General features: G+C 42.6%; 1 protein-coding gene across 2 annotated transcripts; it reads right to left on the reverse strand.

The window, feature by feature from the left end:
* Positions 1-964: 964 nt before the first annotated feature.
* LOC118936303 (histone-lysine N-methyltransferase SMYD1-like) lies at positions 965-13,432 on the reverse strand. Of its 2 annotated transcripts, XM_036974718.1 has the most exons (10): positions 13,150-13,432; positions 11,875-12,072; positions 11,416-11,629; positions 11,166-11,296; positions 10,919-10,957; positions 8,004-8,199; positions 2,182-2,274; positions 1,890-2,053; positions 1,629-1,797; positions 965-1,510 (listed from the first exon to the last, which is right to left on the reverse strand). In XM_036974718.1, exons 1-10 carry the CDS (start codon positions 13,269-13,271, stop codon positions 1,349-1,351), a joined length of 1,488 nt encoding a protein of 495 aa, XP_036830613.1. In that variant the 5' UTR covers positions 13,272-13,432; the 3' UTR covers positions 965-1,348. The 2 variants fall into 2 exon arrangements, with proteins under 2 accessions (XP_036830613.1, XP_036830614.1); XM_036974719.1 differs by lacking the exon at positions 10,919-10,957 and having other exon boundaries at positions 1,144-1,510; positions 13,150-13,431.
* Positions 13,433-13,978: the final 546 nt, after the last annotated feature.

Raw genomic sequence — 13,978 nt, forward strand, 5'->3', positions numbered from 1 at the left:
GATGTTCTTTGGCAGAGAATCTCCTCTGCTCTTCACAGTGACTGGGCTCACAGTCCCTCCTCACATGAGTCCAGGGGTATATGTATGGGGGGTTATTTAATAACACTATTTTAGGGTTCATTTATCAATACATTGTGAATGAATGAACTGTTTATGACTTATGTGACATGAATGCAATTCAACCCTTCGCCACCACCCGTGCTCTTATTACAGCCTTATAAGCCCTGTAGGTCTACTGCACTGGCATGGATATATTGAGTGTAATGATTAAATGTATCCACTAGATGAAGCTCTTTCTCTTTTCCGCTCATGACTGTAGCTGGCACAGCAGCAAACAAATGTGCACTGTGGATTAATATCATTTAAAAGGCATGGAATCGTCTGGTCTCACTGCAATGCATTGTAATAGCATTTTACATACTTAGGCAGAACTTCAGGAAAATTGAGAAATTCACAATAATGAGACACCAATTTTGGATTTGGAAGAATATGGACCAGTGGATCAGTGGGATTCAATGCATTAGGAAATCAGCACACAAGCCAACAATAGATTTTTCTCAACAATTTTAATGTGACGTTACTTTTTTTATATAAAGTTAAAAAGCCCAGCAGTGTAGAAAATAAAGCTAGAATTCTTCATTGAACCAATAACAAAGCGGTCACCCCTCCTCTGTTTTGGTATGAGGCCGATAGATGGGCCTGGAGAAATGTAACCACTCTCAATTTGATATACAGAGCTATGGATGGAAGGACAGACCATTCACGATATAATAATTATAGTTTTACCCATGTTTTAAAGCTATACAGTGTTTGTTTACATTTCCATTGTTTACAAACATTGGAGTAAAACAAGCTTATATATTTATAAGTTATATTCTTCAAGAATCAATAGGTATATATAATTAATTTATAAGTCCTAAATAGATACAGCAACTAAGAATTCTAGCTTTAAAGCTTTGTAGGGCCGTCCATCTAGTCTGTTACAATATAAGGGTTACCAGATGGGCCCGAATCCTTCCATTAAAGGGCCCATAATAGTTTAAAAGTGGCTTCCTCAATTTCTAGTGATTTTGAAAATGCAAGTTGGGTTAAAGCAATGGTGGATGTGTTTTGGGAATTTGCTTTTACTAGTTCTTTCACACCAGTGTAGCTGACAAGGTGATAGAGAGAGAGGATATGAGGGTGAGGGTCTCCCAGCTACAGTATGGTTGGTGAGGAGCCAAGGATGTTGGAACTGAGAGGGTTTGATTCCTCTGACAATCTGTATGTAAACTGATCTCAAGGTGTGTACTGTGTACACTGCTATGCTATTGTGTGTGTCTGTGTGTGTGTGTGTGTGTATGTGAGATCACTTCTTCTGCCGGCGGAAGAGATTCTTGACGCTCTCCGCCATAGGTTCGTTCATCATGTTCATTGGCTGGTTCTTCAGGGCAGCCTCCCGCATACTTTTGTAAATATACTCATTCTCTCTAAACATCCTCAGCTCCATTTCTGTCTGCATACGCATAGCCTAGGGAGAGGGGGAGGGATCAGGTCGTCAAGGTGACTTTAATCTTGGAGATCGTTCCCTGTGTGTGTGCATTTCTGTGTGAGAATGCATGTGTGTGTGTGCATGTCTCATGTCTTACCTCAAGGTCTTTGGTGATGGGATGTGTGGGTCCGTGTGTTCTCTGCAGGATGGCATAGGCTTTACAGATCATGCCGTGTCCCACCTCTATCTTCCCTGCCTGCCAGTGGGTCACTCCTGCCCTCATGGTTGCCATCCCCAGGTGGGCGTTGCATGGATGGTATAGCTTGCTGTCAAAATGTGATACAGTGATACATTTAATTACACCGTTTTTTTCTAAACTCTGTTAATTAAGAGGTTTCTTATGGTCAATTGTACTTACTTGTATCCGTCCACCATTTTGCGTGCATAGTCAGCGGCCTCGTCAATAAACTGCAGGTAGGCTAACACCTCGCTGGCTGTGCTCCACATCCTTAGCTGGTAGATGTGTGTATCAGCCAACACTGGCTCCTGTTTCTCCATACACTCCCTGCATATCTTAATAACCTGGGAGGAGAGAGGAGGAGAGCGGGAGGTTTGATTTAGGCTTGGAATCCAGTGTGTGTGTGTGTGTGTGTGTGTGTGTGTGTGTGTGTGTGTGTGTGTGTGTGTGTGTGTGTGTGTTTATGTTGTACCTCATGGTAGTTCCCCTCCATGCGAGCCTTATCCATCTTCTGCAGCATCTGCAGACTGTACTCTGTTACCTCCTTCACCTGCTCCTCAGGTACCTACAGGACAAGAGAGGACAGGAGAGGACAGGTGAGGTCAGGAGATAAAAGGACAGGAGAGGAGAGAAGAGGAGAGAAAAGGACAGGAGATGAGAGAATAGGACAGTAGAGGTCAGGAGGGAGAGGAGCCCTGGTTTAGAGAAAAATATTATTATTCTGCTCTGCTCCCACCTACCCCAGACAACACACACCCTGGGGTGGCAGAGTAGCCTAGTGGTTAGAGCGTTGAACTAGTTACCGGAAGGTTGCAAGTTCAAACTCCCGAGCTGACAAGGTACAAATCTGTCGTTCTGCCCCTGAACAGGCAGTTAACCCACTGTTCCTAGGTCGTCTTTGAAAATAAGTTGTTAGTAACTGACTTGTCTGGTTAAATAAGGAAAGAGAAAAATAAACACACACATTGGAAGGAGCACAGTCAGCCACAGTTCCTGGAGCTTGTCTAAGTGCCTTGCTCAAATCACATTTTATTGGCCTGATACACATATTTACTAGATTATATTGTGGATGTAGTGAAATGCTTGTGTTTTTAGCTCCAACAGTGCAGTAATATCTAGCCATACACAACAATCCACACAAATTAAAAGTAAAATAATGGAATTAAGAATGTCCAATGACTACGGAGTAAAGATATACAGTACCAGTCAAAAGGTTGGACACACCTGCTCATTCATGGGTTTTTCTTTATTTTTCCTGTTTTTCTACATTGTAGAATAATAGAAAATACATCAAACTATGAAATAACACATATGGAATAATGTAGTAACCAAAAAGTGTTAAACAAATCAAAACATATTTAAAATTTGACATTCTTGAAAGTAGCCCCCTTTGCCTTGACCACAGCTTTGCACTCTCTTGGCATTCTCTCAACCAGCCTCATGAGGTAGTCACCTGGAATGCATTTCAATTAACAGGTGTGCCTTGTTAAAAGTTAATTTGTGGAATTTCTTTCCTTCTGAAAACTTCTCCAGGATCAGTGGGCCCTGGCGTTGGAGCTAACATAGGCTAATGCGATTAGCATGAGGTTGTAAGAACATTTCCCAGGACATAGACATATCTGATATTGGCAGAAAGCTTAAATTATTGTTAATCTAACTGCACTTTCAAATTTACAGTAGCTATTACAGTGAAATAACCAAGCTGTTGTTTTAGGAGAGTGCACAGTTTTGAACATGAAAAGTGTTGGGCACATTTGGGCGGTCTAGATACAACATTTTGAAAAGAAATGAAATGGTTCGTTGGATCAGTCTAAAATCTATATTGCACCTGGGCTGGAATAATACATTATGGCCTTTCTCTTGAATTTCAAAGATGAAGGTAGAAAAAAAATACATTAAAACATTTTTTTTTCTTTGTATTATCTTTTACCAGATCTATTGTGTTATATTATCTTACATTCCTTTCACATTTACACAGACTTCAAATGTTCCCTTTCAAATGGTACCAAGAAAATGCATATCCTTGCTTCAGGGCCTGAGCTACAGGCAGTTAGATTTGGGTATGTAATTTTAGGCAACAATTTAGACAACAAAAAAGGGACCGATTCTTAAGAGTTTGAGCCATTAATTTGTGTTGTAACAAGGTAGGGGTGGTATACAGAAGATAGCCTTATTTGGTAAAAGACCAAGTCCATATTATGGAAGAACAGCTCAAATAAGCAAAGAGAAACAATAGTCATCGTTACTTAAGACATGAAGGTCAGTCAATCCGTCAAATTTCAAGAACTTTGAAAGTTTCTTCAAGTGCGGTAGCAAAAACCATCAAGCGCTGTGATGAAACTGGCTCTCATGAGGACCACCACAGGAATGAAGACACAGAGTTACCTCTGCTGCAGAGGATAAGTTCATTAGTTAACTGCACCTCAGATTGGAGCCCAAATAAAGTTCAAATTTTTTATTTATTTTTATTTTACCTTTATTTAACCAGGTAGGCAAGTTGAGAACAAGTTCTCATTTACAATTGCGACCTGGCCAAGATAAAGCAAAGCAGTTCGACAGATACAACAACACAGAGTTACACATGGAGTAAAACAAACATACAGTCAATAATAAAGTATAAACAAGTCTATATACAATGTGAGCAAATGAGGTGAGAAGGGAGGTAAAGGCAAAAAAGCCTTGGTGGCAAGGTAAATACAATATAGCAAGTAAAACACTGGAATGGTAGTTTTGCAATGGAAGAATGTGCAAAGTAGAAATAAAAATAATGGGGTGCAAAGGAGCAAAATAAATTAATTAATTAAATACAGTTGGGAAAGAGGTAGTTGATAGGGCTAAATTATAGGTGGGCTATGTACAGGTGCAGTAATCTGTGAGCTGCTCTGACAGTTGGTGCTTAAAGCTAGTGAGGGAGATAAGTGTTTCCAGTTTCAGAGATTTTTGTAGTTCGTTCCAGTCATTGGCAGCAGAGAACTGGAAAGAGAGCGGCCAAAGAAAGAATTGGTTTTGGGGGTGACTAGAGAGATATACCTGCTGGAGCGTGTGCTACAGGTGGGAGATGCTATGGTGACCAGTGAGCTGAGATAAGGGGGACTTTACCTAGCAGGGTCTTGTAGATGACATTGAGCCAGTGGGTTGGCGACGAGTATGAAGCGAGGGCCAGCCAACGAGAGCGTACAGGTCGCAATGGTGGGTATTATATGGGGCTTTGGTGACAAAACGGATTGCACTGTGATAGACTGCATCCAATTTGTTGAGTAGGGTATTGGAGGCTATTTTGTAAATTACATCGCCAAAGTCGAGGATTGGTAGGATGGTCAGTTTTACAAGGGTATGTTTGGCAGCATGAGTGAAGGATGCTTTGTTGCGAAATAGGAAGCCAATTCTAGATTTAACTTTGGATTGGAGATGTTTGATATGGGTCTGGAAGGAGAGTTTACAGTCTAACCAGACACCTAAGTATTTGTAGTTGTCCACGTATTCTAAGTCAGAGCCGTCCAGAGTAGTGATGTTGGACAGGCGGGTAGGTGCAGGTAGCGATCGGTTGAAGAGCATGCATTTAGTTTTACTTGTATTTAAGAGCAATTGGAGGCCACGGAAGGAGAGTTGTATGGCATATATATAACACACATCTCAACATCAACTGTTCAGAGAAGACTATCAAGCCTTCATGGTCTGATTGCTGCAAAGAAACCCATACTAAAGGACACCAATAATAAGAAGAGACTTGCTAAGGCCAAGAGACACGAGCAATAGACATTAGACCTGTGGAAATCTGTCCTTTGGTGTCATGAGTCCAAATTTTAAATTTTTGATTGCAACCACCTTGTCTTTGTGAAATGCAGAGTAGGTGAACGAATGATCTCTGCATGTGTGGTTCCCACCGTGAAGCATGGAGGAGGAGGTGTGATGTGTGGGTGCAATGTTGAAATACTCTACTCAACAAATTGGATGCAGTCTACCACAGTGCCATCCGTTTTGTCACCAAAGTCCCATACACTACCCACCATTGCAACCTGTACGCTCTCGTTGGTTGGCCATCACTTCATACTCATCACTAAACCCACTGGCTGTAGGTTATCTACAAGTCTCTGCTAGGTAAAGCCCCGCCTTATCTCAGCTCACTGGTCACCATAGCAGCACCCACTCGTAGCACGCGCTCCAGCAGGTATATCTCACTGGTCACCCCCAAAGCCATTTCCTTTGGTTGTCTTTCCTTCCAGTTCTCTGCTGCCGATGACTGGATCAAACTGCAAAAATCTCTGAAGCTGGAGACTCATATCTCCCTCACTAGCTTTAAGCACCAGCTGTCAGAGCAACTCACAGATCACTGCACCTGTACATAGCCCATCTGTAACCAGCCCATCTATCTACCTACCTCATCCCCATACAGTATTTATTTATTTATCCTGCTCCTTTGCACCCCAGTATCTCTACTTGCACATTTATCTTCTGCACATCTACCATTCCAGTGTTTACTTGCTATATTGTAATTACTTCACCACCATGACCTATTTATTGCCTTAACTCCCTTATCTTACCTCATTTGCACACACTGTATATAGACTTTTTGTTTTCTTTTGTTCTACTGTTATTGACGGTATGTTTTGTTTATACCATGTTACTCTGTGTTTTGTTTGTGTCGATGTTGCTATGCTTTATCTTGGCCAGGTCGGAGTTGCAAATTAGAACTTGATCTCAACTAGCCTACCTGGTTAAATAAAGGTGAAATATTATTTTATTTATTTTTTGCTGGTGACGCTGTCAGGGATTTATTTAGAATTCAAGGCACACTTAACCAGCATGGCTACTACAGCATTCTGCAGCGATGTGCCATCCCATCTGGTTTGCGGTTAGTGGGACTATCGTTTGTTTTTCAACAGAACAATGACTCAACACACCTCCAGGCTGTGTAAGGGCTATTTGACTAAGAAGGAGAGTGATGGATTGCTGCAACAGATAACCTTGCCTCCACATCACCTGACCTCAACCCAATTGAGATGGCTTGGGAGGAGTTGGACTGCAGAGTGAAGAAAAGCAGCCACACGTGCTCAGCACATGGAAAAGCATTCCTCATGAAGCTGGTTGAGAGAATGCTATAAGTGTTTAAAGCTGTCATCTAGGCAAAGGGTGGCTACTTTCAAGAATCTCAAATATAAAATATATTTTGATTTGTTTAACACTTTTTTGGTTACTACATAATTCCATGTGTGTTATTTCATAGTTTTGATGCCTTTGCTATTACTCTGCAATGTTGAAAATAGTAAAATGAAGAAAAAATCTTGAATGAGTAGGTGTTTCCAAGCTTCTGTACTATATATACACACAATGGACCACAGAGTGAAGGAAAAGCAGCCAACAGGTGCTCAGCACATGGAAAAGCATTCTTCATGAAGCTGATTGAGAGAATGCCAAGAGTGTACAAAGCTGTCATCAAGGCAAAGGGTGGCTACTTTCAGGAATCTCAAATATAAAATATTTTTTAAATTGTTTAACACTTTTTTGGTTACTACATAATTCCATATGTGTTATTTCATAGTTTTGATGTCTTCACTACTACTCTACATTGTATAAAACAGTAAAAAAATAAAAATAAAGAAAAACCCTTGAATGAGTAGATGTACTAAAACTTTTGACTGGTAGTGTATGTATGCTGGAATACATGTAGGGGTAGTATATAACGTGTCACTAGACATGTCTCACATGTGAATCTGGTCTTGTCAAAATTACACACTGATTGACACCGATGACACATGTTATTATCACATGACAATGCATTGTGCCTTGTTACCAATGTCACCGTTGCAGATGCTCAATAATGTTCTCTGTTTTCATAATGATGCCATCTGTGTACATACTGACTGACAAAAGCCCTAGGAACAGAATTTAAATTATATAGTCCCAGTACTCTAATGTTAGGGTATTGCTTTTATGAGCGTAGTCGTCGAGGGCAGCTGTCTTGGCTGGCTTTTGTCCTGAGTCTGACCTCTCAAGCAGTGACTCATCTAGACTCATGGCCTATTAGCAACTTTAAAGTGGTTTGATTTTATGTTACAGCAAGCAGTGATTTAGCCTACAGCAAGTCAACACATTCCCACAAGGCCTAGTATAGGATATGATGTTCATAAATCGAAAGCAACACAAGGTTCAGTTCTTTTTACTTTAAACAATAATCAGTCCTAGGACCCATCATTTGATCCTATCATAATAAGTCATGATCTGAACCCAGTGGGATATTTGTTGGTCAAATTTAAATGACATACATGGGTGGATTTCACATTCACATGCCCCTACCTTGACCCCGTCCACCTCCTTGCCTCCCATCTTGAGGTCGTCTTTGATGTGACCTTTACAGTGTTCACAGGTGCAGTCAAAGAAGTAATGCATTTTCAGCTGTCTCTGTCTGTCCTCAGTCACGTTCAGGAAATCCACGTAGGACACTGTCACCTCCTCACCCGGCTCGATCTTGCCCAGGGCACGCAACTCAATCCTGGGGTGAGGAGAGGGGCAGTGAGGGGGTTATGTGGGGTGCTCCGGAGGCAAAGGGCAGGGTGCATCTCAATAGTCTAAAATTGAATTCTGAGATGAACCCATAGCTGCAATGCACAGATCACCTGAATGGGTCTTAGCAACATTTGGTTACATTACACAGATCTTTTCATCAATATTTCCAAACACCAGCATAGAATTTGCTACTATCTACTATCACTCACACGGCACTCTGTACAAGACAGACAAGGAGACAGAGGGAGATAGACAGAGAGAAAGGGAGACAGAGAGAAGGAGAGACAGAGGGTGACAGAGGCAGACAGGAGGAGACAGGGTGACAGAGCTGGACAGAGGGATACAGAGATAGACAGACAGAGGGAAACCCAAACACAATGTTCAGAGAAGTGCCAACAGCACAAATGGTGAAGGAAGACATGATGACAGGTGGACATTCCTTATGTTTGCTGAGCTTGGCTTGCAAACAGGTGGTGCTAGTGACTTGGAGGACTGAAGTGGTGGAAAGGGGGAGGGCAGAGCCATATATATCTAAAGATATGGCTCTGGGAGAGGTAGGTGGAGTTGTAACAGAATTAGTAAGTTAACAAGTGTAGCAGATTAGGATTTGTGAAACTCACTCCTCATTTACAATGGTGCCCTGACCCCAATCTGCAATTGCTCTAAGATCAATGTTGGGGTTGCTGCGGAGGAGCTTAGGGGTGAATGTAGCAGTTGGGGATCTGTGAAAATCCTCCATCTGAAGTGTCTCCACTTGTGCTGCCAAATTGCTAACTACAGTGCCTTGCGAAAGTATTCGGCCCCCTTGAACTTTGCAACCTTTTGCCACATTTCAGGCTTCAAACATAAAGATATAAAACTGTGTTTTTTTTGTGAAGAATCAACAACAAGTGGACACAATCATGAAGTGGAACGACATTTATTGGATATTTCAAACTTTTTTAACAAATCAAAAACTGAAAAATTGGGCGTGCAAAATTATTCAGCCCCTTTACTTTCAGTGCAGCAAACTCTCTCCAGAAGTTCAGTGAGGATCTCTGAATGATCAAATGTTGACCTAAATGACTAATGATGATAATACAATCCACCTGTGTGTAATCAAGTCTCCGTATAAATGCACCTGCACTGTGATAGTCTCAGAGGAGCATCATGAAGAACAAGGAACACACCAGGCAGGTCCGAGATACTGTTGTGAAGAAGTTTAAAGCCGGATTTGGATACAAAAAGATTTCCCAAGCTTTAAACATCCCAAGGAGCACTGTGCAAGCGATAATATTGAAATGGAAGGAGTATCAGACCAATGCAAATCTACCAAGACCTGGCCGTCCCTCTAAACTTTCAGCTTATACAAGGAGAAGACTGATCAGAGATGCAGCCAAGAGGCTGACTCACTCTGGACTCTGGATGAACTGCAGAGATCTACAGCTGAGGTGGGAGACTCTGTCCATAGGACAACAATCAGTCGTATATTGCACAAATCTGGCCTTTATGGAAGAGTGGCAAGAAGAAAGCCATTTCTTAAAGATATCCATAAAAAGTGTCGGTTAAAGTTTGTCACAAGCCACCTGGGAGACACACCAAACATGTGGAAGAAGGTGCTCTGTCTGGTCAGATGAAACCAAAATTGAACTTTTTGTCAACAACAAAACGTTATGTTTGGCGTAAAAGCAACACAGCTGAACACACCATCCCCACTGTCAAACATGGTGGTGGCAGCATCATGGTTTGGGCCTGCTTTGCTTCAGCAGGACAGGGAAGATGGTTCAAATTGATGGGAAGATGGATGGAGCCAAATACAGGACCATTCTGGAAGAAAACCTGATGGAGTCTGCAAAAGACCTGAGACTGGGACGGAGATTTGTCTTCCAACAAGACAATGATCCAAAACATAAAGCAAAATCTACAATGGAATGGTTCAAAAATAAACATATCCAGGTGTTAGAATGGCCAAGTCAAAGTCCAGACCTGAATCCAATCAAGAATCTGTGGAAAGAACTGAAAACTGCTGTTCACAAATGCTCTCCATCCACCTCACTGAGCTCGAGCTGTTTTGCAAGGAGGAATGGGAAAAATGTCAGTCTCTCGATGTGCAAAACTGATAGAGACATACCCCAAGCGACTTACAGCTGTAATCGCAGCAAAAGGGCACGCCCAATTTTTCAGTTTTTGATTTGTTAAAAAAGTTTGAAATATCCAATAAATGTCGTTCCACTTCATGATTGTGTCCCACTTGTTGTTGATTCTTCACAAAAAAATACAGTTTTATATCTTTATGTTTGAAGCCTGAAATGTGGCAAAAGGTCGCAAAGTTCAAGGGGCCCGAATACTTTCGCAAGGCACTGTATTTAGCATCACGACTTGGTAAGACACTTGTGGAAGGTGGTCATGTGTTTTTGTGAGGCAGAGGTCCTGGGTTCGAGCCTCAGTATGGGTCGAATCAGGAGTGAGCAGTGTGATGTCCTTTACACAAGCAACCATTTTTGATATGGTGAAGCAACTCAACTTTAAACTTGAAGTCAGGTCTTACTGAGCCCTTCCTATGAAGAACCCTGTTTCAAGTTTATCGCTGACAGTGATGCATCATAGGAGTAATGGTGTGAGGTTTTATTGAGATTGTTGATTGGATGAGGATTTATGATGGTGAGATTTTAATTGATGATATTTAGGAAGTTGTTGGGTTATACTATTGTACCAGAAAGACCCACCTCATCTGAGAGTGATACACAGTATTCACAGCCGACTGACTGAAAGACAAAGCAAGAAGCAGTTTACACAAACACACACACACACCACACACACCACACACACACACACACACAACACACACACACACACCACACACACACACACACACACCACACACACACACACACACACACACACACACAGCTTACAACTCAGTCAACCTCAATGCTCATGGTGTCCCTATTGTTATTGAATTACAGTACATACTTGCCATGGTTGAGGATGACAGTGCAGTTAGGCCAGCAGTCATGGTTGACCAGACACAGGTTAGGGAACAGACCCACTCCCACAGCATTTAGACCTCTCTGGTCACTCACTGTGAAGCCATTACAGTTGATCTACAGATGGATGGAGAGGAACAGATGGACAGATGAAAAAAGGAAAGTGATAGAATAAGAAGAAACAGGAAGAGAAACAGGTAGAAATGGAGAGAAGAAGAGAAGAGGGAAGAACCTACCACTCCAAAGATGTGCGAGATGTCGTCTACACGGTGTTGCTTGCTGTTGCGTGGCCAGTAGTCCAAGAAGTTGTGGATGTCCACCTTCAGCTCCTTCAGATCATCCTCTGGCATGTCACTGATGTGGTTCTCCAGATCGTCCAATGAGGTCATCTGCATGTCTGACATGACACCGCCCTCTTTATCGAGGCGCCACATGATGCGGGCGGCCAAACTGACAGGGACACGGAACATGAGTTGTTAGGTCAAACCTTAATGCTCATCCATAACATGATAATGACTCAATTGACAGTAAACTATTCAACATTGCACACTTTCTATCCCCCTGCATCCCCCATCTCCCGCTCCCCTCGCTCCCCATGCACCCCCCTAAGTCTTTGGCTCCTCCTCCTCTATTCCCCCTAACCTCACCTCGCCCACGGCCCACAAGTACCACCCACACACACAATCCCTCCTCACCGGATGTTCTCATTGGGTGCCTTGCCGAAGTTGTCCCCGATGGCCCCAAAAGCCTTGATGGCTCCACACTCCAGCTTATGTTCCTTCCAGCCAGCGCTCTGGCATGTCTTGTCACAGTACTGGGCGAACTTACACTGGCCACAGCGCTGCAGCTTGTCCTGTCTGCGGAAACAGCTGTGGCAGATCTTGTCTGCAAGACTAGTATGAGAGAGGAGAGAGAGACAGGGACAGAGAGAGAGACAGAGAGAGAAGAAAGAGAGAGACAGACGAGAGAGTGAGGGGAGTATGAAGGATGTGAATGGAAGAGAGGGATATATAGAGTTAGAGAGTTTCTATAGGCCTACTGCAGGCCACACGAGGTTTAACCAACTCAGTGGCCTTGTGGTCCTATACAGGGGGTGTACTTGCACAACAGAGAAGGCTGTTGAGAGGAGCTATATTAGGAAACACTCATTGTAATGGTTGGAATGGAATAAATGGAACGATATCAAACACATCAAACATATGGAAACCACGTTTGACTCCGTTCCATTAATTCCATTTCAGGCATTACAATGAGCTCGTCCTCCTATTGCTCCTCCCACTAGCCTCTTCTGTTGTACGCACTACAGAAATAGGAGATTTGAGCCTTCTGGCTCCAGCAAAGTTTACTTGTCCAATGCTTACTTATTTACATGAGATTGAGGCTAGTTCCATGATCCACAGCAGGGAAGAAGGATGGGAAAGTACATCCCCACATGACTTCATGTAATGACCTTTGACCCCATGTATCTGTCCCCTGCTGAGGTCATAGCACTCTGATCTTGTTGTTCACAAACTGATATGTACCTATAATATCTTGTGAAGTTTGTTGTGTCTCTCCAGATAAACAAAAAATGCTCCACCACATAGTAAAGTGCTGTATCTTCAACTAAACGATGGCAGGCTTTAGCCTATGTGTCAGCATGCACGGGACCTGTGTGTGACCTGTCCTCATCACCATTTTACACTATGTAAATGTTTTGAACTAATTATATGTGGCTGTGAATAACACATGTTAATGGTTGCAGCCCAATTCTGATCTTTTGCCCAATAATTGGCAAAATTTTGATCAGATTGGCCAAAATACCAATAAGTGGCAACGTTTCAGAATTGGGCTGCCTGTGTAAACGCAGCCATAAAGACATATAACACGGGATCGGAATATTGGGCTCATGTGTGGTCGCCCATGCATTAGGAGTTAGTCATGTCTCATGTGCCCAGCCAAACCCCATCCATACAGCAGCATCTTCTTACCTGTCAAAGACAACTGCAGCAAAGGGGGGTTCTGAGAAAAGAACGTCTCCGGAAAGCAGCTCCTTAGTGGCTCTAAGGCCCCTCCCCTTTCCAGGTGAGTCAAACACCTCAATGTTGTCCATGTCAGGTGTGGTGGTCCGGTCCGAGAGACAGAGAAACAGTCCGTTAGGTTAAGGAGACAGAGAGAGAGAGACTGGAAGTGAGTACTGTCTGGGTGTCCTCTACAAAGTAGATCTTTCACGTTCTTCAACAACTGCACATTCCACACCCCAATCTACTAAAATAGACTTCCACCACTTGAGCTGAACCAAGTCAGATAGAGAAGGGGGTTGGTGTGGGTTTGAAGGGTGCCACTAAATTAGTCTTGAAGGAATCCTAGATCAAAATCACTTCAATCACATTCTAGTGTCCTTAAAGCTCATCTGCCATTTTTGAGAAAGTTACCATTACTATAATGGTTTTATTGTTATTTTCCTTTGATCTGTTGAATCCCCCCCCACCCCACCCCCCACACACATTGTCCTGAGTTGGTCTCTCCTGGGTCCTAAGGAGTATTTTGGTCTCTCAGTTGGGCCTTGTCTGTCAGAGTCAGTTGTGGTGACGTTGGACAGCTGCTGGAAGCTAGTCAGACCCAGCACCACACTATCTCCTTTCCTCCACCATGTTCTGGTACTTTCTCTCTCTATCTCTTTCTGTCTCTTTTTATCTCTATCTATCACTAGGTGGGGTGTCAAGTATGATATCATAAGGCCAGGCGAATATCATTAACCCCTGTTTAAGATCTTTAGGGCGACCATGTCCAAGAATATGAGATTGACAGTGTTACTTT

Source organism: Oncorhynchus mykiss, unplaced genomic scaffold (genome assembly GCF_013265735.2).
Source record: "Oncorhynchus mykiss isolate Arlee unplaced genomic scaffold, USDA_OmykA_1.1 un_scaffold_849, whole genome shotgun sequence".
NCBI lineage: Eukaryota > Metazoa > Chordata > Actinopteri > Salmoniformes > Salmonidae > Oncorhynchus > Oncorhynchus mykiss.

What these genes read in the sequence shown, in the direction of transcription:
- LOC118936303 (XM_036974718.1), bottom strand. Translation starts at nt 13,271, where the DNA reads ATGGACAACATTGAGGTGTTTGACTCACCTGGAAAGGGGAGGGGCCTT. An exon ending in GCTGCAGTTGTCTTTGACAG is followed by an intron (nt 12,073 to 13,149) that starts GTAAGAAGATGC and finishes CTCTCATACTAG; the next exon opens with TCTTGCAGACAAGATCTGCC. An exon ending in GCACCCAATGAGAACATCCG is followed by an intron (nt 11,630 to 11,874) that starts GTGAGGAGGGAT and finishes TGTCCCTGTCAG; the next exon opens with TTTGGCCGCCCGCATCATGT.